This window comes from Physeter macrocephalus, chromosome 1 (assembly GCF_002837175.3).
Source record: "Physeter macrocephalus isolate SW-GA chromosome 1, ASM283717v5, whole genome shotgun sequence".
In the NCBI taxonomy this organism is placed as follows: domain Eukaryota; kingdom Metazoa; phylum Chordata; class Mammalia; order Artiodactyla; family Physeteridae; genus Physeter; species Physeter macrocephalus.
The window spans coordinates 107617871-107645584 of record NC_041214.2 but is presented as its reverse complement, the minus strand read 5'-3'; the positions used below and the strand labels follow the sequence as shown (position 1 = coordinate 107645584).

The 27714-nt window shown below is 36.9% G+C and overlaps 1 protein-coding gene across 5 annotated transcripts in view; it reads right to left on the bottom strand.

The window, feature by feature from the left end:
• Positions 1 to 27714, bottom strand: part of CBLB (Cbl proto-oncogene B) — a 214394-nt gene that overhangs the window by 175985 nt on the left and 10695 nt on the right. For all 5 annotated transcript variants that reach the window (XM_024120157.2, XM_024120159.2, XM_024120160.3 and 2 more), the window contains exon 3: positions 23252 to 23502. In XM_024120157.2, the coding sequence (XP_023975925.1) occupies positions 23252 to 23502 (251 nt within the window). The remainder of the gene's footprint in view (positions 1 to 23251; positions 23503 to 27714) is intronic.

Genomic DNA, 27714 nt, shown 5'->3' with positions numbered 1-27714 from the left:
ACAGCAGTGAGAGGCCTGCGTACCACAAAGAAAAAAAAAAAAAAAAAAAAAAAGGGGGGAACATACAATGAGAGAAAGGAGCAAAATGAATTTTGAGAACACTTAACAGTCTTAAATAGAGATGACAATGGAAACTACAAAATGATTTTCATTAGATATTAATTGAAATTTCACTGAGTGAATTAAGCCAAATTAGAACACCTTTCCTTAAAGGGAAAAAAATATTAAGAGAGATGCCAAACTATGTTAAACGTAGGATTGTATGAAATACTAAACATCTTTTAAAACTACCACCAAAATGGATATTTTCCTATTTTAGTTTCAAGCTCTTTTTAGCATAGAATAGAAAATATACAAATATGCATCAATAAGCTTAAATAACATTACTCTTGACACCAGGGGCGAAATACCCTCTACCTTTCTTTCTGTGTTAAATTTAGAAGCAAAAGATGATTATACATAAAACATAAACTGAAGTTTCTTAAATAAACTTTCTCATCTGAACACAACCTACGTGGATCTTTAAAAATAAGCAGCAGGTCTAAGGTATCTTAGCCCTGAGTCCAGAAAAAGTCAAAGGAAGTTTTACACCACTTTCTCCAAGCACATTTCAAGATCTCACCTACATCAGCAGTAATGAGGTAGTTCAAAAAGGTGAGAAAACATTTCAACCACAATGGAACAGAAGCTTCTAGGGAAATTCTATGCCAAATTTCTAGACCAGAAAATTTAACATGAACAATGTGTTGCAATTCTTTTTAAGTTATAGTCTTCCTGCAAACAAAGTACAATTTAAGTGACAATCAATTTTTTTCTCCTACCCCCCTATATAGTAACTGCTAAAGAGACACTGTAATATCCTCTAATGTAATGATAAAATGTTTTAAAATATCATTTTTATAAAGCTCATGAAATATGCCTACTTCAGGAAATAGAGGTAACATTTTCAATCTGGTTTTGGAGCGTATGACCAACACTTTAGCATCAAATACTCAGGTGAAATAGATATAATGAATACTGTTTGTCTATACGGTTGTTTTCTCACAGTGAAGGCAGAAGATCAACTCCTACACACAAAACTGCAGCTGTCTTCATGATATGGAAGATCTTCTAAAATCAAAATTCTCTATCTCTTTCTACTCCATTTCTATGGGAATAAGACCCAATATCAGTAGTAATTGCTAACCCTGTGTCACTTTACAATTCTCCCAACTATCTTTAGGGTGAAACTAAATTCTAAAAAGAAAATCCTTTCAAAGTTAGTTAGAGTTTACTTTTGTTTAAAATTTCCTGTCACTTAGTCTAGCATAGTACATAAAAATTTTTAAGATACATTATTATGGTTTTGGAAATATTTCTTCACATTTATTGATCATCCCCCTGTAGGAGAAATTCCTGCTACTGAAAGCCATTACAAGAAGGGCAAATTACTTATTACTGCTGAAAATTTAAATCAATGCAGCCCTAATAACAGTATTTGAAATGCTACCTTCAAATACTGACAGTTTTGACTTAAAGGGATATCTCGTTTCATATGTAATTATGTAGTTAGCACACCTGTAAACCCAAGAACCCTAACAATCAAATGTAGTTGACTTGCCTCCATTTTCACTGGAACACTTACTCAGGAATTCTACTGCTTTAGATGTTAAGAAACAAATAAGAGAGCAACAATTTACAGTTATAATCTGTACTTTCTACGCCTCCGCCATAATGCATTGTTGTCAACATCAAAACAACTTTTAAGACTGTCTGTGATATAATCACTGTATAATTCGTCAAAAATCATGATGGGAAAAGCCTTCTAATAAAGCCATTGAGGGCTTCCCTGGTGGTGCAGTGGTTAACAATCCGCCTGCCAATGCAGGGGACATGGGTTCGAGCCCTGGTCCAGGAAGATCCCATATGCTGCGGAGCAACTAAGCCAGTGCGCCACAGCTAGTGAGCCTGCACTCTAGAGCCCATGAGCCACAACTACTGACCCCGCGTGCCACAACTACTGAAGCCCACGCACCTAGAGCCCATGCTCCGCAACAAGAGAAGCCACCACAGTGAGAAGCCCGTGCACCGCAACGAAGAGTAACCCCCGCTCGCCACAACTAGAGAAAGCCCACGTGCAGCAAAAACACCCAGCACAGCCATAAATAAATAAATAAATAAATAAATATATTAAAAATAAATAAATAAATAAAGCCATTGAATACGTGTCCAAAAAAGCCACCACAGTGAGAAGCCCGTGCACCGCAACGAAGAGTAACCCCCGCTCGCCACAACTAGAGAAAGCCCACGTGCAGCAAAAACACCCAGCACAGCCATAAATAAATAAATAAATAAATAAATATATTAAAAATAAATAAATAAATAAAGCCATTGAATACGTGTCCAAAATTGCCTAATAAGGTTGGCCTTTGTCTCTACGACAGACATTTAGATCCTTGTACTTCATTTCCTAGAGGAAGCAACATTTCCTATCAAAGGCTTTTCCTCTGTATGTAATACCTCCCCTGAATCAGCAATATAAGGATCTGAATGTTTTTCTTCTGAGAAGGAATGTGATGGCAACCTTGATACAGGATCAATCATATGAAGCATCACATAATAACAAGAACGATCAATCAGATCTTGATGAGAGAGAGAGGACACAGATGAGAACTACATTTTTTTTCTTTTAAGGAACCATCTCTGTCTCTAAAAGTTTGTTTCAAAACAAACAAGCAAACAACCCTGCACTCTAAGATTAAATTTTAAAGTTGAAGTTATAAGACAGTAAAATATCTGATTATATATCATTTCAGAGACAAAACCATTTTAGGGTAGCAAAGTAAGACACTCACCTGCATATAATCAAACACTTATCTCAGGAGGAGCCTAATGGGAAGTGCAATGTCTGCTGGACATTCAATTAGGGCACAATGAAGAAAACTCACCAAACTTAAAAGTCAAACTCTATTCTCAAAATCTGGGTCGATTCTTTTAGGTGTTCATTGAGTACCCAGTGTGCATACGGCATGTGGTCTAGTACAAAGCTAAAACAGGTGAAGCACCAAACGTACTAATCAGTAACACCAAACTTCAAAATGAACAGCTAACAGTGAATATCCAAAATGCAAAACTTAGTCATTTAAATATGAAATTATATGGTACACTATTAATTTCCATTCTTTCTTTTCTTATTGATGTATACTCTCCCCTCTACCCCTCATCAGAAACATAACCATGCTCATGGTTGAAAAATCAGAAGAGAAAAAGAAAAGTATAAAAAGGTAACCAAAATCACCAGATTCCCACCCTGCTGAGATACCTAATACCTCGGAACCCCAACACAATATGTTTTCTCACACTCTCAGCTAGGTGTGACCTCCCACTCCTTTAAAATGTCTTCCATGACACTCTCGCCCTGCCTGTATCTAACTGCTACTCCTACATAACTCTCCACCCAAGTCTTCCCTGACCCCCATGTCAGCTCAGGTGCCCTCCTGTGAGTCCGGAGGACAATAAATGTCCCTCAACTAGATACAGCACATTGAAGAATCAAGATAGAACTCTGCTTCTACATTACCAACTACCATGTTCTGACAAACAGTAAAAGCTTTTTCAAAAAACTCAAATTCTAGCACTCAATTATTCAGAAAATGCTTCAGGATTAAGAACTTCAATTATACCTTGAAAGATAGGTAACACACTTGGGAAAAGAAAGAAACCATCAGCAAACATTCAAAATACTAATTGGGTGGGAAAACCTATTTCAGATAGGGTGGGCAAATAAGACCCATCTAAGGAGGTGACACTTACACTTGGATCTTTGCCCCTCCTCTAAAAATGTGAAAACTCAGAGGAAGAGCTCTTCAGGAAGTGGAAGCAACTTGAAGAGGCAACAAGGTAGGAAAGTCTTGGCACAATCCAGGAATTGAAATCAGACAGTAAGCCTGAAGTTTAAATGTTATTCAAGAGTAAGCAAGAGAGCAACATGATTTTCTTTTTAAACTGTTTCAAATTAAGAGAACCAAATAAACAAAGCTATAAAGAGGGAATACTGTATAAGATATTGAATAATGGTTGGAGGTACAGAATATGGTTCAGAAAAGTAGGAGGAAACCAAAAAGCTAGTCCAAGTGTTTCAGGCTGATATACCTGGAAACAAGGAACCAGTAAAAAAAAAAAAAAATTATTAAAAAAATAATCTGGGACTTCCCTGGTGGCGCAGTGGTTGAGAGTCCGCCTGCCGATGCCGGGGACACGGGTTCGTGCCCCGGTCCGGGAAGATCCCACATGCCGCGGAGCGTCTGGGCTCGTGAGCCATGGCCACTGAGCCTGCGCGTCCGGAGCCTGTGCTCCGCAACGGGAGAGGCCACAACAGTGAGAGGCCCGCGTACAGCAAAAAAAAAAAAAAAAAAAAAAAAAAAATCTGGCATGATATAATTATTTTCTTAAAAGATGGTATAAAGTAACACGTATAAAGGTATAAAGTAACACGTGAATACTATTCACCTGTTTCATGAAGAGAGGTGTGTGCCAAAGACCCCTGTATATATTCATAATATTATGTTCATTAACTTCAGAGTTATAACCAAGAAATTACCCCATAGTGCTTTTGTCACAGGGATTTTGAAATTTTATTTACTTTGCATTAAGAAGAAACATAACATGGATGCATCAGGTTCCAGTTTCATGCTTCTCAGTAAAACTTTTAAATATGCTAATTTTAAGCAGTAAAGTACAACAAATAAATATGTGGAAAGTGGTTTCACTTGTAAATCTGATGTTTTTGTGCTATTTGGTTCTATGCTAAAACAGATTCTGGACCCTGGTTCTAATTATGGATCAACAGGCAAAAAGAGTGATGCATGTGGCTCCAAGACCCTTTTCATCATTTCTAGAATGTCACATGAAAATATAATCCTCAACTGATTAAAAGAAATATCTCTGGACCATACAAGATTAACAAGCCCAATTTAATTCAATTTCTCCAGCTTAATAACTATTAAATTTCTCCTTCCATTACCAGAAAGAAAATAAAACTAGATAGAATAACAACAATAAAAACCAATGTCAGGGGCTTCCCTGGTGGCGCAGTGGCTAAGAATCTGCCTGCCAATGCAAGGGACACGGGGTCGAGCCCTGGCCTGGGAAGATGTCACATGCCATGGAGCAACTAAGTCCGTGCGCCACAACTACTACTGAGCCTGCGCTCTAGAGCCCTCAAGCCACAACTACTGAACCCACGTGCCACAACTACTGAAGCCTGCGCACCTAGAGCCCACGCTCTACAACAAGAGAAGCCATGACAATGAGAAGCCCGCGCACAGCAACAAAGAATAGCCCACGCTCACCGCAACTAGAGAAAGCCCGCGCAGAGCAACGAAGACCCAACACAGCCAAAAATAAATAAATAAATAAATAAATGTATTAAAAAAAAAAAAAAAACAACCAATGACAGCTCCTGTGTATAGGTTTAATGATGCCTGCAAGTTTCATGATGCTGCTTAAATAGCATATAGGTTGAGATTAGTGTATATTCACCCCTCATTCCTTTAATACACAGGTATTGAGTACCTACTATGTGTAGGAACCGGAGTAGGCACCGGGGAGAGAGTGGTGAAGAAAAGAAAGAACCTTGTACATAGTTTATGATAGGATCTGGAAAGAAGAGAATAGAGGACCATGACAGAAAATAATGTACAGAATAATTCAGAGTGATTGGTCAAGGAAGGCCTCTCTGAGGAACTGACATTTAAGTTACAATCTAAAGGATGAGCAAGAGTTAGACAGATAGTGGAAAACATTTCAGGCAGATGAAGCTGTGGATGTGGAGCTTCTACAGGCCTGAAACACTGAAAAATGGTAAGTGGCTAGAGCAAAAAGACCTGAGGGAGACTGATTTGAGATGGGGCTAGAAAAGCAAAGGATGAAGAAATATAAAAGATAAACCACTCATATGAATAAACAGTGCTTTGCATAGTGTTATTACTCAAGGTTATAGCCATCAGTTTCCATTCACTTCCACCAGATACTCTTGTATAATAAGAATAGATTTTGAGGCCAGCTAATAAAAACGACAACTCATTCAGCATGATGGTTCTGGAGAACGTTCCAGACTCTTGCTTCAAGAAGAATAGTGGGGCTTCCCTGGTGGCGCAGTGGTTGAGAGTCCGCCTGACGAGGCAGGGGACGCGGGTTCGTGCCCCGGTCCGGGAGGATCCCACATGCCGCGGAGCGGCTGGGCCCGTGAGCCATGGCCACTGAGCCTGCGCGTCCGGAGCCTGTGCTCCGCAACGGGAGAGGCCACAGCAGTGAGAGGTCTGCGTACCGCAAAAAAAAAAAAAAAAGAAGAATAGTGAAAGCAGACCTTTCTCTGGGACAAATAGACTTATTAACTTCCATGACCAGTTAAAACTAAAGACAAAATTGGAAACTTTAATGTAAGACAAAAATTAGTGATTTTTACTCCTTTTACAACGCATTTGGCTTTCAAACACTCAGTAGGATATTTTCTTTCTGCTTGTAACCAATATCATTTTCTAAATAAGAAATGCTGTTAAGATCTGTTTTCAGTATTGTAAGTATATATGTTTGAGTTTAATTCTGATTTTTAAAAAAAGTAAGACACATTCTTAGGCATTTTCCTTACAATTCAAATAATTTTATTACTCATCAAAATTTCAAAAATCTGATATGCTTCTCTTTTAAATCTACTGACATCAGTAATGAACAACTCAGAGAGAAGTTTTCTTTTTAAATCTTGGAGCAGCATAAATTTTAAAATGAAAATTCTACTCTTCATATAACAGTTTCCTCTGAAATAGTTAAACAATCACTAAAGACCAGTATCCCAAAAGAATTAGAACTTGCTAATTAAGTGAAACCTTTAATTTAAAAAAAAAACTGAAAAGTTACTATTTTTCTAGATCTTAAGATTACCAGGTCCAGAATAAACTGGCTTCCTCAAATTATCCATTAAAATAGTCCTTCTGTTTTACTACTGATTTTTTCTCTTTTTTTACCACAAAAGAGATCTTTAACTCTACATCATCATAAACTGTATCAACCAAAACACCCTCACTGTACATTAAAATGAGCTCAAAAACTTGAAAACAAAACGTTAAGGACTGGGTTAACCTCTAATAATAAAAGAACAGACTACATAGGGAACATCAAGCCTAGAATGTCAGGACTCTGCACTTCTTTTACTGTATTGACTTCATCTGGAGAAATAGTTCTTAAAACTCCTTAATATGCAATGGTACAGCAGACCTTCTGATGGTAATTTTCCAAGGCTTTCACTCAGAATCCAAGACACTATTTCCTACTTAGTCGTACACAGGAGGTGGTACTATTCAGATAAGCAATGTTAAGTGCTACTTAAATCGACAAAAGAGCCGAAGGAAGCATAAATATATTCCTAGCTTTTGAAGAGAAACCAGGAGGTTAATATAACTAAATGGGAGGGGGGTGCTACATAATATTGATATCATGCTGTATTTACAACAAACTTTAGCAAAAAATTCTCTGTATAAATTAATTAAAACCCAAAATGAGAAGGAAACAAAAAGGACTCAATCATGTTAAAAAAACAAACCGAAACATATAATGTATGCAGTCTTTTTCAAAATTCTTATGTTTTCTCTAAGTGTATACCAATTAAAGAAAGTCACTTTTCAATTTTAACCATACTACTACCATATCAAGAGAGGCTCTACATTCTTCAGAAATGCTGTCTTCCTGAGGGGAAGTCATCTACTGGACCTTTCACTGGAAGCTTTTCTTACTCACCAAACTGTGAATACATGCTATCCCCAGAGCTGGTGAGTTGTACATTTTGTAACATTTTGCAACTGAAGGACAGTCTGCCTTCTGCATATCACTTGTTAACCTCTATGAACTATCAGCACCAGCTCTTTATTTTTATTTTAATGGTGAGAAGCAAATGTTTATCCAAGATCTTCATATTATTTGTACAGATGAAAAGAAATAGATAATTCTACAAAGAATAACCTAAAAAGGCATCATATATGAATTTATTTTCCTATACCATGGGAAGCCCAGGAATTTTAAATAATATTATTTAAAATTACATAGAAAAATAGTTTTATTCTAAGGCACACTGGGACGCAGAAAACTTTTCACACTCTTAAAAATATAACCTACTAGTTCCCCATGAACTCTCAACTACATGCAGTAGATTCTGCTTCTGTCAAAGCTTCAATGACCTGTAGTGAATTGGAAACTTCCTAAAATAACATATAATTAAAATTCTTTACAGTAGTCTGAGATTGTAATACAGCAAATAAAGTCCCGTTCTCACCTTGTTTACTTGCCATCTGTCTCTTTCTTAAATGTCAAGTACTGAAAATACGAAAGAATTCTAGTTATTTTACTCCCACATAAATGACAATTTACAATAAATGCATACTAAGAAGACATTAACTTGCTGTGGGAACGATGCCACACGTATAGCAGAGGAAGTAAATAAAGAGCAGTGACATAATGGAAAGTTGTCAGGGACAAAAGACATCCACACTGATCTTTCAATGTAATGGGTACTTTGGGTGACTAGAGGAAAATATTGTTTGCCTTTTGTGTCTCATCTACAAAACCTTTCCTTCCAACCATAAAGTCCTGCCAAAGATGTACTAGGACCACCATGTTGCACAACTTCCTGGAGTGACATTTCTCTTAGGAAACAGTAAAAGGGTCAAGACAGATCAGCCTAGGCCACCTTCCCTCTGTCAATGGTTTCTGAAATCAGAAGACCCATTCAGATGCTACCAAAGACTTCCTCATCCCTGATCAAAAAGATCTACTCTGGTTATCTGTGTCTAAAACCACCTCCCTGGAAATGAAATGTAGATTTGGGAGTGTCCCCAATCTTGCCAAAATAAATAACACTAAATTTTATTATGTAAGAAGAACTATTAAGATAAATTGAAAAGAACAACTCAAGGAGGGAGGTTCCCAAATTAGTTTGGGGAGATATCGTGAAGACATCACAGAGGCAACACGAAACAAAAAAGAGGATATAATCTTAAGGACCGGGTTTTGACCTCCACAGTTATAGGAAGAGGAAAATTATTTGGCAAAGATTTCCGGGCAGGTTTCAGTATTAAAATATGGCCTGAAAAATGGATGGCTCATGGCCAATCAAAATGGTAAAGTTGAGATTACTGACATCCCACACTAGTTAACTTACAAAAACACACAAAACCACCCCCACCTTGGTATAGTGAGTCAAAACAAACTGCTGACAAATCCTCACAGCTATGTGAGGGGGCGTAACAATGATACACAGTGAGAACACACATGTCTCTGTTTTCCTTTAAAGTCTGTTTCTAAGTCTGCATGGTTGATGTAAGAGAACAGCAATTCCTTTCTTTAAAAGCCCTGTCTACATATTCAAAATGTCTCAGATGTCCCTCAGAGCTGGTATGCTCATGCCCCGCCCCCCCAAAAAAGTTAAAAAAGCTTTCAGCTTTACAGCAAGAATACCAGATCTAACTGTCCAACCCTGTCTTTTTTTTGTTTGTTTGTTTTGTTTTGTTTTGTTTGCGGTACGCGGGCCTCTCACTGCTGTGGCCTCTCCCGTCGCGGAGCACAGGCTCCGGACGCGCAGGCTCAGCGGCCATGGCTCACGGGCCCAGCCGCTCCGCGGCACGTGGGATCCTCCCAGACCGCGGCGCGAACCCGCGCCCCCTGCATCGGCAGGCAGACTCTCAACCACTGCGCCACCAGGGAAGCCCCCAACCCTGTCTTTTAAAGGGGAAGAAAAAAAGATGGCGGTTAAGGAAATACATAAATACAAAAAAAAAAAAAAAAAAAAAAATTATTATTCAAAATCAAATCTTTATTAAGTCTCCATTGCATCAGAAGTCTTTCCCACTCTTCATTTCTTTTTAAACCCTTTCCTGTCTACTCTTGGCCAAAATCCTTATCTGTAACAGGGAACTCCATCAGTAACAACACAAGATATCACCATAAGACTTTTTTTCATTTGTGCACATGTATTTATGCACTCCCTGAAGAGTCGTGAAATGATATAATGACGATCTGCTGCACAGCAAGTAATGAAGAGGATGAAGCACTTCTGTCAATAATATATACCAAACGAAACTGGACTATTCATGTCGAAAGCATAGAGTTTTGGAGGATTCCCCAGTTGCTGAAAAGTTCTGTGCGTTCAGGGTCATAAATACAACACAGCATAAAAACAAAAGCAGTCTTTGAAGAAATGTTAAAATAAGAGGAAGTGAAAACATTCATAAGAGCTCAGATGGAAAACTAGTATGTCAATAGGAAAGCTGTAAAATATGTTCACTGCCATGTGTAGTTTGTAGGAACAGGCAGCATGGTGGCACTATGGGTTTTACAGGGGTTTATTTCATAGGTACTAAGGGTAGCCATAAGGGCACTCCATTAAAGTGATTCCAAATCGTAGTAATTTCACCAACTTTATCCAAAAATGTCACTACATTAAGGATATTTTGCATACACAAAGAATTAAAAATTGGGAATTCCCTGGCGGTCCAGTGGTTAGGACTCCACGCTTCCACTGCAAGGTGCACGCGTTCAATCCCTGGTCGGGGAACTAAAATCCCACAGGCCAGCCAAAAAAAATATTAAGAATTGCTGTAAAATATAACCATTCTATGATAAATAAGAGTGGTATTAATTCCTGTGCTTATGGACATTTTTTTTTCCTTCTAAAATCAATGGCACTTATTGCCAAATCTGAAAAAGTTGATATTCAGAGTTTATCTACAAATTCTAAAAGCTAAGCCTTTGGACACTTCACCAGACACTTTCCCATGTAACACTTCCATTTTCTCGTGTTTCTAGGCCCTAGTACCTCATAAACGAGGAATAAATCAGAATTTTCAAATAATCCTACGGTAATTCTAGAGAAACAATCCTATATTTTCGTGAGTGTTGGCCACCTCTGAAGCGCTGCTCTTGATACTGTGGGAGATACAAAGGAGAAGTGATTTTTGCCTTTAAACAACATATAATGAGACATTTTAAATGACCTGTCTTATCACCATTTTAAGAAGATGGCAATATCTGACAATATACGGTTGGTGAAGGGTCACAAGAAAGGTCTTGATAAATGTCAGAGGGAAAAGAGATATTTTGGCTGGAGTGATCAGAAAATGCTGAAATAAGGTATGAATGGGGCAGAGTGGGAGCTTCAGCTATACCAATAGTAAGAAAGAGGGTGTGCTAAATGGGGAGGCGGGGGACATAGGAAGATGAAGGGCAAATGGCAGGCTAAAAGGCTGGCATGCAAAGGTAAATTCCAAGGATAGTGATTAGGCCAATCTGAAAAGAATATAAAAAAGAATTTCAATCCTTCTTTTCCAACAAAACTCTTCCAAAAGCCTTTCAGAAACTTATCTGTCTTGGGATCCTTTAAAATGACTTACAACTGGGAGTGGTCACCTACCTACAGTGGTGATAAAGGAAGCTTAGAAAAGTGAAAAGAGTTCTGAACAGATCTGGGCTTCTAGCCTCACCTGTGCCATTTCAATGATCCAAGGTGACTGTATACATAAAATGAGATGATTTGACTTGGGGATTTTAAGAGCAGGCAGGATAGCAGAAATAGCTAGGGTACTTTTAAAAACGTGGACACTCACATCCCAACTGGTAAAGGCAGAGGTACTGTAGGAAGTCAGGGACCTATACTTAACCATTCTAGAGGGTTAGAACGCATCATTCGGTCCATGGGCTATGTACAGAAGCCCTTAGATTAGACAATTGTCAAAGACATTAATGACATATTTTGTGTACCTTGTGTTTAAAAAAAAAAAACCCTACAAAAAGTTCAAATTTATCGCACTTTAAAATTATATACAAATTAAATACATCATACTGACACAAGATAGAAAATAGGGGTCTAATAAAGATTTAGCTCTCAATCATTGACTCCCTGCCATTAACATTTTATTGTCCTCAGAAGATCACAATGATCAGTAATTCATAAAGCATCACGAGCGGAACAGAATAGAAAATCAAGAGGAAGAAAATGTTTATGTTAAAAATGCCAAGTTTCTAAGACTGCCATAGAAGATTATATCAATAATGCAGGGGTCAGTAAACTTTTTCAATAAAGGCTCACATAGTAAATATTTTCAGCTTTGTGGGCCATATAGTCTCTGTGGCAACTACTGACGTCTGTCACTGTAGCCACAGAAAGACATGTCCAAGTACCACTGAAATTTTATTTACAGAAAGAAGCACAGGCTGGATCTGGCTTACAGGCTGTAGTTTACCAAATACTGGTAAAGTGGGTGAAAGATTGTGATAAATTACCAATTTTACGACTTCAGTTGCTTTATAAAAACAAAATTTTTACATATCCAACTCTGTGGAGAATAAACTAAAATTAGAATTATACAGGGGGGGAAAAAAAATCACAAAAAATTTGGTAAGGAGAATTCTCTGTTTCTTAGGACTTGAATCCATGCAAACCTACTTTAATCAGATAAATGAGACCTGGCTGACAAGAATAGAGGTCTTTAGTCAAATTAAATTTTTCTAAATTTTTCTCGAAAAGAATAAATTTGACAGCTCCACATGCTGTTACAATCATAGAAAATCAATATACCCCACAAAAAAACCTTTAGAACAAAAACTGAAATGTTTGCAGTATCTACAGGAGGAGTTAACACTTTATTTTCACTAATATATCTCAGCAAGGAAATACTTAGGTAATCTTTCCCATTTCCTCAAAGGAAAAGACTTTGCTCATCTGGAGAAATTAAAAGTTTTAAAAGTCACAGGCAACATTTCTCTCTCTCTCCCAAACACACACGTAAATACAACAAAAAAGCATGTTTCAGATAAACAGTCCTGAACTGAACTAATATAAGCTGTCTTGCAAAAAAAAACAAAAGTTCCTTTTACTGACCATCTGACATACAATATCAATACTGGTTTAATGAAGATGAGAAAACACCTCATTTTCACAAGTATAAAATATGCTAATTGTTCGAATGAGTCTTCCTGAGACAATACCCTTCAGCTGCCAACAGCCGCAGGCTCACACATGCCGACTGGTAATAAGACATCATTTAGAAATACATCACACGTGAATATATAAAATTCCTGTCAAGTCATGTAACCTCCAATTTAGCTTCTCCAGATAGAAAATGGAATTGGAATACCTACCACACATTTCTGATGTATGTCTGATAACGAAGATAATAATACAAGGCTTATAAAACATAATTTCAATCTTCCTTACCTATTGAAGCTAATTATTTGCTTTCAATTACTTGGGTCTGAACATAAGTTTCCAGTCATCAAAGTTTAAAAGAGAATGAGTATTATTCAATGAAAAAAGGAAACAGAATTGTCTTCTCTTTTAAAAGATAATGAGTTCAAGATGAAACTGTCTTAGTAAATTTGTTCCTTCTTTTAATTTTAAATATTTTTCCCTAGAAAGCCAACAAAAATAGAAAAAATTTATATCTAAATGTTTTCACTATTGTTCTGGATATCACATTTTTCAGGCCTAAAAAGACCTAAGAGAATCTGCTGGAGGGAACAAGTTGGTAGAAAGGTTCCTGGACAGCTTTTTGATCAATAATATAAAGAGGACAGGCATACAAACTGTTGCCCTTCTCTCCTCAGTCTTGCAGCCTTAAAAAAATATGGGGCTGCTGAAGGAATTCTACAGACATTAGGTGACTAGAATGAGGACAAACCCAACACACTAAGGAAGGACATTACAAAGTCAGAAAGAGCTTAGTCTCTGACAGCACTGCTGAGAATTATATACATGTAAACTACTGTTGCTCAGGTATTATTACTTTTATCCAAACACATTCCTAGTTTATGCAATTTATATACTCAGCCCATGCTGATAAAACACTTTTAAAATTGTACTGTCCAAAATTTAGATTAATACTTTAAGGCAACAGTTGGCAAACCACAGCCCCCAGGCCAAATTTACTCTACCACAATGTTTTTCTAAATAAAGTTTTATTAGAACACAGCCATTCCAATTTATTTACATACTGTCTATGTCTGCTTTCCTACTATAAAGGCAGAGCTGACTAGTTACCAGGGACCTGGTAAAGTCTAAAATATTTACTGTCTAGCTCTGTACAGTTTGCTGATCCCTGGTTTAAGCCACTCAACATGCCATGTTCAGAAATAATTTACTCTATTTTTCTAAAATCCTTGAGTTGATTCTCTAAAATCTTAATTTGAAATCATACTTATAATACTTTATATCTTAATAGTAAAGACACAAAGTGAACGTGACGTATAGTCTCCTCTATGCCACCAACATGGAAAATACCTCCCGCATTTTTTTTTTAATTTTCAATACAGAAAACTTTGTAAACATAGATTTAATGATGATGATGTAAGTCGTAATTAACTATTTTAATTAATCATCCAGAGCTTATCACAAAAATAAAAGAATAAAACAGGGATTCTTAATCAAGGGATAATCAGGGCTACTATTAATATTGTAAATTAATTAAATATACATATTCATAGTACTAATAATTTCTAAAGGATGGCATTTTATACATTGAAATCAGTAAGAATGTTATAACAAGATACTTATAAATTCACTTATTTCAATTTATATAAAAATTTTATTATTGATGAAAGTCAATTTCACCATGCTTTTCAATATATGCATAAAAATTAATCAATAAATTAATTCACCGAGCTTTTTATTATAAACCTGAAAAAAACACTACAAAATTATTTGAGCTACAGACCCTTCAAAAAATAATTTTAAGTAATTTGTTTAGCATTATCTTCTACCGAGCAAAGTTTTTCATACTTTCATGACATATACTCTATTGAGTTTCAATTTTCTTTGCCTTCCATAGTATAAATTGTGCTGTATTCGGTCACTGTTAAGGGTGAACTGTGCCCCCTAAAAAGATATGTTGAAATCCTAACCTCAAACCTACCTAGGAATGTAACCTTATTTAGAAATAGGGTCTCTGTAGATGTCATAAAGGTAAGATAGGGTCATTAGGCTAGGCCCTGAGTCATTATGACTGGTGCTCTCCTAAGAGGTAAATTTGGACACACACACACAGAGGAGAACACCAGGTGATGACAGAGGCAGAGATTGAAGTTATGTTGCCACAAGCCAAGGAGGACCTGGAGCTATCTATGAGAAGCTACAGGAGTCCTGAAAGCATCCTGCCCTAGAGAGCTGGAGGGAGCATGGCCCTGCTGACATCTTGATTTCAGAATTCTAGGCTCCAGAAGTGTGAGAGAATCAACTTAAGACTACATAAACTTCAGGTTTGTGGTAATTTGTTACAGCAGCCCTAGGAAACTCATAGTCACACATCTATGATTACATGTGATTACATCACATGATCAGATGTTCAAAGTAACACATTTCAAAAATAAATCTAAATTGTCTCTGAGTTTAATCTGTTCCTCAGTGATTCTACCAAATAAGACAGGCAGCCTCTATCTCTCTTTATGATTTAAATCTATAAATGGGTACTTTCTGTAATGACCTATGCATATTCTGCTATAATTAACACATCCATAAACAACTCATGTATAAATGCAAACTCCAACAAGAACTCATGCTCTGACAATAATGAGCTTAAAGAGACAAAGATTAATATTAAAATGGGTTTAGAAAACTGAATATTCTGGGCTTCCCTGGTGGTGCAGTGGTTAAGAATCTGCCTGCCAAGGCAGGGGACCGGGTTCGAGCCCTGGTCTGAGAAGATCCCACATGCCGCGGAGCAACTAACCCTGGGAGCCACAACTACTGAGCCTGCACGTCTGGAGCCTGTGCTCCGCAACAGGAGAGGCCGCGACAGTGAGAGGCCTGCGCACCGCGATGAAGCGTGGGCCCCGTTCGCCACAACTGGAGAAAGCCCTTGCACAGAAACGAAGACCCAACACAGCCAATAAATAAATAAATAAAATTTTTTTTTTAAAAGAAAACTGAATTTTCCTGAAGTACTTTGTTTCAAAACTGTGAGATATGAGTACTATTTTATGACCTACCCAATTAGTGCTGGATGCTAATCTGTTTGGATTCCAGGAAACTCCACTTCTATGTTAAATCACCAGGAAAAAAAAGATGCTTCTTGGACTAGATTTCCAAGCATTCCTCAGGCTATAGAATTATCACTGCAGCTTGTCTATTTTATATACAAACTTCTATTTAGATTCGTAAAAATCTGCCAAAGGAGCTCTCTTTAACTAAATAACAAATCTGCCACTTGTAAGACATCATTCATCAACCTTCTTTGTGGGAGTACTGTTATTATGAAACTGCAAACAGGCATTCTTTCTTGAGTGCTTCAGGATTTTAATTATCAAATTTGAATGTCACCAGATATTTACTAATAGGAAAACATCAATTTTAATAAACTGCCTTAAGACTGAAAAACATAAAAGGTATTTAACCATAAAGTGCACTTGAGTCTTGTGAGTTGGCTTACTGTCTTACGATACAATGGTTATCACTCAGCAATTTATGAACCTTTAATCAACTCTAAACTGCAAGGAAAAAAATTCTCCAATTTTAAAATCAAAATATCACGTGTATATAATATATATTTTGACCTGGAAGGAATTTAAATGAATTGCAATAAAATTTTTAATACCTAATAAACCAGGTGTTAGAGACTGAATGGTATTAACACAGGGCTGGGAAAAAAAGTAAATGAAATAAAGAGCAAATAAATGGATTAATTGTAAACACTTTATTTAAAACTTAAAAACTGTGGACAGTGGATTTAGTCTTAAATTTGAATATCTGAATAGCAGAATAATTTGTGTTCTTTCATATTTTGAAAATATATCCCAAAGAGGAAACTGCTAGAGAAACCGTTCACTTTTGACTTACATGAAAATCAACACATAAATTACATTGTATCCAGTTAGCAAAGCAGCATGAATGTAGTTGGCTATAAAGTCCCTAAGAGTCAAAGATTCTGCAAGCTCTCACCTGCCCACTCTGACAGACTCCCTTTGTTTAACTTTGAAAACATTTGTCTAGAAAACTTTCTTGTGGCCTCTACTCTCATAGTGTGTTAAAGAAATAAGCCCCTTCATTTCCAAACTTTAGAAAAGTATACTCACATCTCTCAGATGCTTTAAATATGAATGAAAGCATTCTTATCAAGACTAAATAAACTTTTTATTCATTCGTGATAAATTAATCTCAGGAAGATATTCACTTTTTCTAGAGAAAATTCCATTTCCTACTTGGCAGACATATTTCTACTTAAAAGGATTGATTACTATTTTCCTCTGAATCCAAATCATATATTATCATTTTAAAATGTCACAAATTAATCTTCTACTTCCTCTGTTCTTCCACTGAAAAAGAAAAAAAATGCCTAGAATGCAGATACATATAGAAAAAATTAAATAGCAACTGAGTATGTTTATATTAAAATACTTGTGTTCAAGCCTATCAGTAACCTATTTTGACTTACTTAGAAATCATATTTTTCTACTTGCAACTTGTCCCTTGTCCTCATGAAATGCAAAAGAACTGCAATTTTCACCATTAGTAAATAAAAAGATAAACAGAAAGATTAGGTTAATATTTAAAATATAAAATTGTTTTTTAAAGGAGTATAAACCATTCCCTCTTGCATCATTAAACAACAGATACTTCATAGAATAAATGGAATGCATTCAATACTGTACAAATTATTTATAGATAACATAACTTCCCGAAGATTAATTCTCCTGCAAATGGTTACTGTAATAAAAAAAAAAAAAACAGTATTTTTACTAGAAACTATTACTGGATTTGCAAAACTATTTAACAGACTGATGGAACAACAGTAATATTTAGTCTGAAACAAACGACATCTTCATTTGTTGATGCTGAAATGTCTTAGCCAACAAATATTGTGAATATCCAGAAGATAATTTAAAGACTGAAAAAACACTACTGGAGTCAGGAAACCAACCAAGGTTACAAAGAACCCTTGCAGTAGAAATGGCATCACACCACGAGATTCTGGCACTCTTTCCTCATGTCCTTCTCACAATGTACAGGGCTGCCCAGGAGAAAATGTGGAACTTGATGTGGGATTATAAACAAGGCCATTAACCTGTGAGATCCCATAATAATTAAAACTATTCCACAGAACCCAAACTGTGTACACAGGTCAATCTCTTCCTATGGTTAAACTGAAAACCCACAAGGAATTTCAAAACTGCTTCCATGACCATGTAATCAACAAGTACTCATGTTTATACCAATTTAAACATTTCAATTAATGCATTATTCTATGGCCAAAGCAATGTTGTCATACAGTGGTATGAGGAGTGCAAGCAGGTTGGTTTGCAGCTTTGTGTTTTGTTGTTGCCCTTACTGTTATTATTGTTGTAGCTGATGTTGTTTTGTTTCAACTTTTAACTTAACCATTTCTCTTTAGTATATCAGTTTCAAAATGTTCTTGGTATACTATCTCATGAATTACAACACAGGCATAAACAGCAAGTAGAGTGATTTGTAGTTCTTTAGAGGGAATGGAACTTTATTAATGTAGCAGGCTATACATTTTTCTTTGTTCAGCCAAATAGTCAATAGAGAAAAAGATTTTGCCTGATGCTCCTGGATTTTAAATAAAGGCTAGCATCTTCTAGAACTAATTTTTTAATGTCAAAATACTTTTTTAAAAAATATATCATTTAGAATGAGTATTATTATACAAGCTATGCACACTATGATTTGTTTTCTACAACACATGTGCATAAAGAATGGTCCAGGGGCTTTCAAATGATATTAATAATAAGACAACATCTGTGTATTACTCTTTGGCATGAGTTTTTTAAAAGGCCTTTATTTTTTTCACAGATAGGTTATCAAACTCAGAGCTATTTTTCCACCTCAGTTGACTTCTGGTTTTGTTCCAGTGGTTGCAAACCGGAGTGTGGGAGGGAAAAATGGGTTGTAGCACTGTGGTTCACTGAAGCAGTTCTAAAATATGGAAAATCTGATTCTCATTATGCCATCACCTCTGGGTGTTCTAAAAAAACACAGTGTCCAACACCCGGGCTCGAAGAACAGGAGATTAATACATAACTTTTTATATGAAAGAGTAAATATTTTTCTATTAAAATGGTCAACTGACGAAACTGCCAGCCACATCACTGAAGAAAGGCATCTCCTGTCAATTTCATATTTGTCACCTGTAACTACCTTCACACCCACTTTGACTTTTGCCACTAAAACTTTAAGCAATATGTTATAAAGTTTCTCCTCTTCTCTGTTACTGAAACTATAAATTGTCCCTTCTGTACATGATTCCTGAAGCCCACTACACACATACACTTGAAAACGTTATGTGTGCCAGAAACCACTGAATTACTCTTCCCAGAAATACCAGCTCAGAATGGTTTAGACACTGCTGGAGAAGCACCAACTCAGTGTGAGGTTCAGCTGTTTGGGGGGAGGGGGCACTGGGGAAAAAGTGATACCAGAGAAGGAAGAGGTTTACTATAAACGTCAAGTGAGGCATGCAGGCTGCCTCTACCAGAAATCATCATTCCACCCACTCTCAAAGCAAGAGGCTTGCATTACACACTCTTAATATCTATTTCCACAGCAAATAAACTTACCCAACTATAATTTCTACCTTTCACCCGCTACACAGGGAATACACTGCATGCCATTTGCTGTATCTATTTATTTTTCTATTTATTATATTTATCACATTTGTGTGAAATTGCCTTAAAAATTCGGGCTACTCATTTTAGCAATCAATCAAAGCACAGCCAGTTCAAAACTGATGCCTGATTTTTCTCCCACTTGCCCTTACATTTAAAACAAATGCACAAAGAAGTTTATTTTTGATACAACAGGAACATTAAAATAAACATTTTGATTCATGTACTCCTAAAGTACAGAATCTCTCGGGGAAATGCTGGTTTAGTCAATGAACTCCAAATTACTATTTCTAGTATTACTGTCCTTCATTTTTCGCTTAAAAATACTAATGTCCCTAGTGACATTATTTACAGAACAAAAAAAAAAGATTGTTCAGAGAATTTATAATATTCCCAATTAGCAGTGTGTAATACATGTTAGATAAGAGTCATACTACTAAAAAGAATATTCAATTGCCTACCAATCCTGAGAACATTCTAAGAAGTTTCTTTTATAGTCTATAGAGCAAAACATCCAGAGTTCCATGTACAGTGGCTCGTTTTAGCCTCAGTTACATTTGGAAATCTAAGGGAACACAGAAGTGAATGTTTAAAAATATATTTCTACTAAAAGAAACATAAATCAGAAACATAAATCAAAAATTTAGGTCTTGTTGGGCTTCCCTGGTGGCGCAGTGGTTGGGAGTCCGCCTGCCGATGCAGGGGACACGGGTTCGTGCCCCAGTCTGGGAAGATCCCACATGCCGCGGAGCGGCTGGGCCCGTGAGCCATGGCCGCTGAGCCTGCGCGTCCGGAGCCTGTGCTCCACAACGGGAGAGGCCACAACAGTGAGAGGCCCGCGTACCGCAAAAAAAAAAAAAAAAAAAAAAAAAAAAAAAAAAAAAATTATGTCTTGTTACAGTGTACCAACAATAGTACATTATTATCAATTATGATAATTTATCAAATGTAAGTTTTGCATAAACACAGTGGCCACTGAACATTATCAGAAAATTGAACATGGATGAAAGAAACATCCAATTAGAAATATGCTATACCAGCACAGAAGCTAATAAACTTTATTTTAGAATTGAATTTAGGACAGTGACAAAATTTACTTCGACACTTAAAACACAGAATTTACAGAGTTGCCTCATTGTGATCAGTTAGCATTATGCAATGTCATCATCTATGGAAATCTACACACAATCAACCAAAATTTATAAAGATTCCACCATGATATGCTCCCACATAAAAAGCCAAAAAAATCTAAATTTATTTATGAAATAGTAGTTATACGACATTTCCTGAGTTAGCAATGTTTCAAGTTTCTAAAAAAGATGTAAAAGTGAGATACAAGTTTACCCCATCATATATTACTACATCCAATTAAAACACTTACACCACTCAAAATTCCTAGTCCTAGAAGTTACACACCTTCTCACTGATCTAATAACCTAAAAAGTAAAATTTCATGGATTACGTTGCTAGATCAAGAAGAATCTCAGGGCTACCAAATGTGAGAAAGAAGTGTAAAGATGTTTCTAAAACAAGTTAGTTTTATTAGATCTACGGTAAAACTACAAGGCGAAAATACAGTTTTAAACATAAACATCTGGCTTCCCATAACCTTGGCCATTCTTGGGAAGTCTATAAGAAGAAGCAATCACTATGATATTTCTATTCCTTACTTCTGGAACCTTGTGGCAATTCAAAATGCCCGTTAACAGTCCTGGAGAGAGTCTTAGAGCTTGAAGCTAAAAGGCAACTAACTGGAAGGGTCACTACCCTCAAGATGTATAAACTGTGGTCCAAGAATATTAAGTGATGAGCCCACAGTTACATAATTGGTTAGACTCCTATGATTATGTTAGGATTCATCACTAATTTAGAGAGCAAATTATAAATAAGTAAACATTTATGCCATTTTACCTTTGGCAGAGGGTTTTACTATGCTTGAATTTGATGGTTTTACTCACTCTGGGTATTTATTTGGCTGCTATTTACAGACAACTTCAGAGTCTATATACCTAGATAACTGAATTTGCTGTTACACAATCCTATGTTTCATTAGACTATATGAGACTACTGTTTCTGACCTGAAACATTAGAGATTTCTTAGAGGTTTTTTCTATATCTAAGAAAACTAAAATCCAGAGACATTAAGAGTCTTAAACTAAAATTCACCTCAACTACGTTAAGACATTATATATTTTAATTAATATTTATTTTCCAGTCTGGAAATCTAAATAGACTATCACTATCGGTGAATATTCTAGATAGAACTTAAATGTCCCAGAAGTGGAAAATCTATTATTTGCTCTATTTAGTTTAAGATAGATCATGAAATTTAACATTGAAATAGCCAAACAACAAACTTCAATGAAGAGTCTCTAAGTCAAAAATCCTGGCTATAAAATGAGGATTCAGTTGATGTCACTTCAGTCATCACTGCCCCTGCTTCTCACTTAATAGCCAAAGTACAGGATCTGAAGTTACATCTTCCACCCACATCTTGCACGCCTACACCTCCAATCAAGACTACGTCCTGAAGACACTGTCCAACACCAAATGCTGGTGGAATGGAGCAACAGGAACTCTCACTGCTGGTGGGAATGCAAACACTACAGCCACTTTGGAAAACCGTTTGGGAGTTTCTTACAAAATCAAACATAGGCTTATCATAATATCAAGAAATCATGCTCCTAAATATTTGCTCAAATGAGCTGAAATCTTATGTCCACACAAAATCCTCCACACCAATATTTATAGGAGCTTTATACATAACTGCCAAAAATTGGAAGCAACCAAGATGTCCTTTAATAGGTGAGTGGATAAACAAACTGTGCTACATCCATGTAATAGAGTATCATTCGGTAATAAAAAAAAAATCAACTCTCAAGCTATGAAAAGACATGGGATAACCTTAAAGGCATATTGTTAAGTAAAAGAAGCCAGTCTGAAAATGTTACATATTATATGATTTCAACTATATGACATTCTGAAGAAAGCAAAAACTATAGAGACATTAAAAAGATGAGTGGTTGCCAGGGCTTCAAGAGGTGTATGGTGGAGGCAGTGGGGGAGGGAAGCAATGAATAGGTGGGACACAGGGCATTTTTAATGCAGTGAAACTATTCTACATGATACCATGATGGTAGATATATGACATTATTATACACTTGTGGAAACTCTGAGAACCGTGCAATACAAAGAATGAATGCTAATACAAACTATGAACTTTAGTTAATAAAACTGTATCAATACTGGTTCATCACTGTAACAAAAGTACCACCTTTTGCCAGCTTTTAATAATCGACGAAACGGCAAATGGTGGGAGGGAGTATACGGGAGCTCTACTTTCTGAGTCATTTTTCTGCAACCCTAAAACTGCTCTAAAAAATAAAGCTATTAAAACAAAATAGGAACACTGCCTCATGAACTAGCTACTGACACAGAGAAATCTGTGTAAACCTTGTGTAAAACTACAAGGTTTAAATAATATGAAAAGCGAATACACAAATGCAATGATATTTCCCCCAAAACAAACACATGGTAACATTTATCCTAACTGTAAAACAAAAAGCAACATAAATGACCTTAACCCTGAGAAAAATAAAATCTGAAATATTCTTACCTGTCCTGTGACTGCTCTTCGTACATCCTCTCCTTGCCTTCTTTAAAGAGTCTTATTGCTCTTTTTGACTTTTTCATTAGACTATCAATGTAGATTTTAAAATATTCATTCTCACTGAGTTGGGCAAGTTTCTGGTTGTCGTCATATTTACTCAATATAAGTCTCAAATGCTGATACGTATCAGGTAAAATATCAAGTATATATGGTGGGCTATTCTTCAACTGAAGTTTGGGATTTTGGCACAGTCTGACCTAAAAGAAACAAAGACAAAAATAAAACATTTTCATATGAACTGCAACACTTTCTTTCACAGAAGAGCTGAGAAAATTATCAAACTATGTGCTATTTCTTTGCCTTCCATAATATACATTTTGATTTTAAAATTATGATCAGCAATCTACAAAGAATCTACATTCCCATCTGTTTTCATACAATTAAATACTATTTTCTTCTCTTCTCATTCTGTTTTTCTATGTCAGACCTTAACTTTCAACCCCTAAAGTTTTCATTCTCTCTTCAACATCCCATTGTTCACGGCTTAACAGAACACCTATGTGCTAATTATTATATATCACTAACAGTCTCTCTTTTTTTTTTTTTTTTTGCGGTACGCGGGCCCCTCACTGCTGTGGCCTCTCCCGTTGCGGAGCACAGGCTCCGGACGCGCAGGCTCAGCGGCCATGAGCCGCTCCGCGGCATGTGGGATCTTCCCGGACCGGGGCACGAACCCGCGTCCCCTGCATCAGCAGGCGGGCTCTCAACCACTGCGCCACCAGGGAAGCCCCAACAGTCTCTTTTTTAAACAAAAATGAGGGAATGGGCCTCATCTGCTGGCCCATTTTAACATCTCACATTCAGAGATTATTTTCCCAGCTAAAGCTCTTTGATAGATTTTAATTTATGTTTTGGTGTATTGTTCCCGAACCCTGAGAAGACTAAAAACGGGTGCTCTTTTAATAACTGAATTATTAAGGAGTAAATGGGTGTCAGGTCAGAGCAAGTCTTTTCCACCTATTCACATTACATCCCAGGCCTAGAAACACATGTTACATAACGGTTCAGTCATTCCAGCAGGTGCCACCCAACGACTGGGGCGTTCAGGGCTGCCTGCAGAACCATACCTTCTGCTAGCACGAAAAGGTAGTAATGCTACTACTACATTCACTTCTTTCTACATGTTCATGTGATTTAGTCATGAACATGTAGAAAGTAAGTTTACCCATCTCTCATTCTTACCCCTCCAATCACAGCATAAAGAACCATCCAATTAAACGACTGTTTAAATAAACTCATTGGGAATTGCACAAGTGTGTACATAGTGTAAAGGCGCACACTCTTACAAAAGGCAAAATGTACACATCAAAGCAGAGTTACTGACAAGCTCATGAAGCATTAGCTTGAGGGTCCCTCAGACACTTGGCCCTCTTCTAAAGGTCTCGTCATAAATTTTTTTGTAAAGTTTTCAAGAGCAAGATATTTGACACACAATTAGTTAAGATTTCTGTCTTTTTCCCAGCGCAACATCCCTTCTGTCAAACTTATCCTTCTGTTGGGTGGCACTGAAGGAGCTGGGGGCATTTTTGGAGTCTGGCTAATGGGAATTTGAGTTGAAATACACTTAGTTTGGCTTTAGTGGAAGGTACATGTAAGGAACGCAGTCACTTCTGGAACTAGTTAAATCACTGTCAGCAGTTGTGATACAAGAATGGCTTCGGGAATATTTCAAGTGCTCATGGTGCTGACCAGCCCAGCACAGGAGCAGGAAGGTCACGTTTAAATTTCGTAATTTGAATGTGTCCAATGGCACCCAGAATTGGAGGCATACGTGGGCAATGGAAGAGAGTCAAAGCATAAAGTGTACAGAGGGCTTCCCTGGTGGCGCAGTGGTTAAGAATCTGCCTGCCAATGCAGGGGACACAGTTTCGACCCCTGGTCTGGGAAGATCCCACATGCCGCGGAGCAACTAAGCCCGTGCGTCACAACTGCTGAGCCTGCGCTCTAGAGCCCGAGAACCACAGCTACTGAAGCCCGCGCGCCTAGAGCCCGTGCTCCGCAACAAAGAGGAGTCACCACAATGAGAAGCCCGCGCACCGCAACAAAGAGTAGCCGGCGCTCGCGGCAACTAGAGAAAGCCCACGCACGCGCAGCAACGAAGACCCAATGAAGCCATAAATAAATAAATAAATAAAATTTTAAAAAGTAAGTAAAGTGTACAGGGTCTAGATTATTTCTCTGATGTTTGTGGGCTTAACCATTTCTTTTAATGGTCTTTCTTTTCATACCCAATTTTGTATTTGCACTTTTTGCTTTAACAGGACCACTCTAAATTTCAGGTTCCACAAAAAACGGATCCACTTTTAGGTACTCATAAAAGTGCCTGGGGCCAAATGAAAAAGAGTTGAACGTTAATAATTTCAAGAACCACAAACACAATAAATCAAGGAAATGACAAATGAAAAAGTACTCTTAAACTTACTTTCTCACTTGCTCCCTTTGAGAAATGACCATATCTTTTGTGGGGGAAAAAAGTCTGGCTCAAACTATCAAGCATCAGCCCCTAATTTAAGACAAGCATTTCTCACATTAACTAAGGGCGTTCTATCTCCCTCCTCTTTGTACACAGTGCCTAAAGCAGAACTGTCTAACGGTACAGAACTAATAAATGGATGTATAGATGGTTGATTGATTCTGAAATTCTTTATATGTATTTTTACACACAGATGTTATTATATTACTTCCTTATTTTCATGATTGAACTATATAATAGTATTTTGTCCCCTAAAGACAGATGAAGTCCCCAATATATCAATGATTTAACAAATCCTGCCTGAAACAAGATGGTTTTTCAATTCTTAAAACTAAAATATCACAAGTATACACAAATTTCAAAAATATCACCACCAACATCCTACAGCAGGCAGTTTAATTTCAGCAACATAAAACTTGGTACAACATGTCGCAGACTGATAAATTATTAACTTGTAGTTAGGGGGCTAGGCATTTCCTACAACTGGTGAATTTTTTAACTGATAAATAAAAAATTTTTCAGACATTCCAAATCACTGTTCTTAAATAGATTCTTTTAAATGTTAGATTTTTAATTTACTATTTGCTACCTGGCCTTTTTCTCATTTGTTTTATTTAAATTATAATTCTATCTGAGTATTGATTTATTCAGTAAAATTGTCTGAATAACTACTATATACCAGGTACTGAGCTTGGTGCCAGGAAATTATAGATGACTAGAGCATACTTCATGCCTCAAGGACTCTGGCAGAAGAGACCTAGTTCTCTATAATTAACTTAGGAGCAATGTAATTCTTGCTCTAAGGGATCTTAGTAAAGATCCTGTCCAATCCATTCATTTTTCATATAAAGAAACTAAGAACTACAAAGATTAAGGGGACTATTGAAAAATCATTAATCCAACACAAGAGTCTGCATCTTATGAATCTCAGGCTGATCTTCTTTCTAACTATATCACAATTTAATTAGAATTAGGCATATAACTAATGATCCCTGGCTAAACTCATTTACATTTTTATTTTACTCCATTTGCAAATTTACAGGAACTTGAGGACCCATTTGTTAATTCTACAAACGTTTATATGTCAGGCATTGTTTCAGGCCCTACGGAGTACAGCAATGAATAAATCACACACCTGTCCTCAAGGAGTGTTCTAGTGAAAAATACTGGTGGCTTAGAAAAGAATGACAGGAGAATCAGAGTGCTATAATGGAGGAGACTACAAAGTGCTAGAGGAGGAATGAAGCAGACACATCTACGTGGCAGGGCCATGAAAGGCATACCTAAATTTGCAAAAGGAATATTCCAGGCAAAGGGATGTGCAGAGGCTTGAGAGGCCCCAGAGAGTAGGGTGTGTGAAGAGCAGTCAGTGCAGTCACTCTAAAAGGTGGGGGCACAGGAGCCCCTGGGTGAGTGGAATGAGGAGATCTTCAATAGGCTAGAGTCAGTTCATCAAGGCCTTTGTAGGCCACACAGTTTTCTAAACCTGCACTTGGGCAAGTGCAACATAAAATGCTGAACTACTACTGTATGCCGCTGACTGTGCAGTTCATCAGTTGGATTAGTATTAAACTGTGATTTATGACAACTCTTGCCGAAAATGAATAACCCTATGCCAGGACTATGACTTCCTAGCAGGTCAAATTCAATTCAATTCAATAAATATTTATTGAGTGCCTGCTATGTGCAAGGAACTGAGAAAGCCAGGGCGAGAAAAATTGCTTTTCTAAAACCAGTATTTTAAGGAGAAAAATCAAGCTCACCATTTAAGGTTCAAGTTCAGATTCGAATGACTCAGACTTCTTCTAGAAATATCGAAGTCACTCCTCCCTAGAATGAAAGCGGGTCCCAATACAGGAGAGCTTTCACAAAGAACACATCTACAGTCACATTATACACTGATGGACTTTTTTTTTTTTTTTTTTTTTTTTTTTTT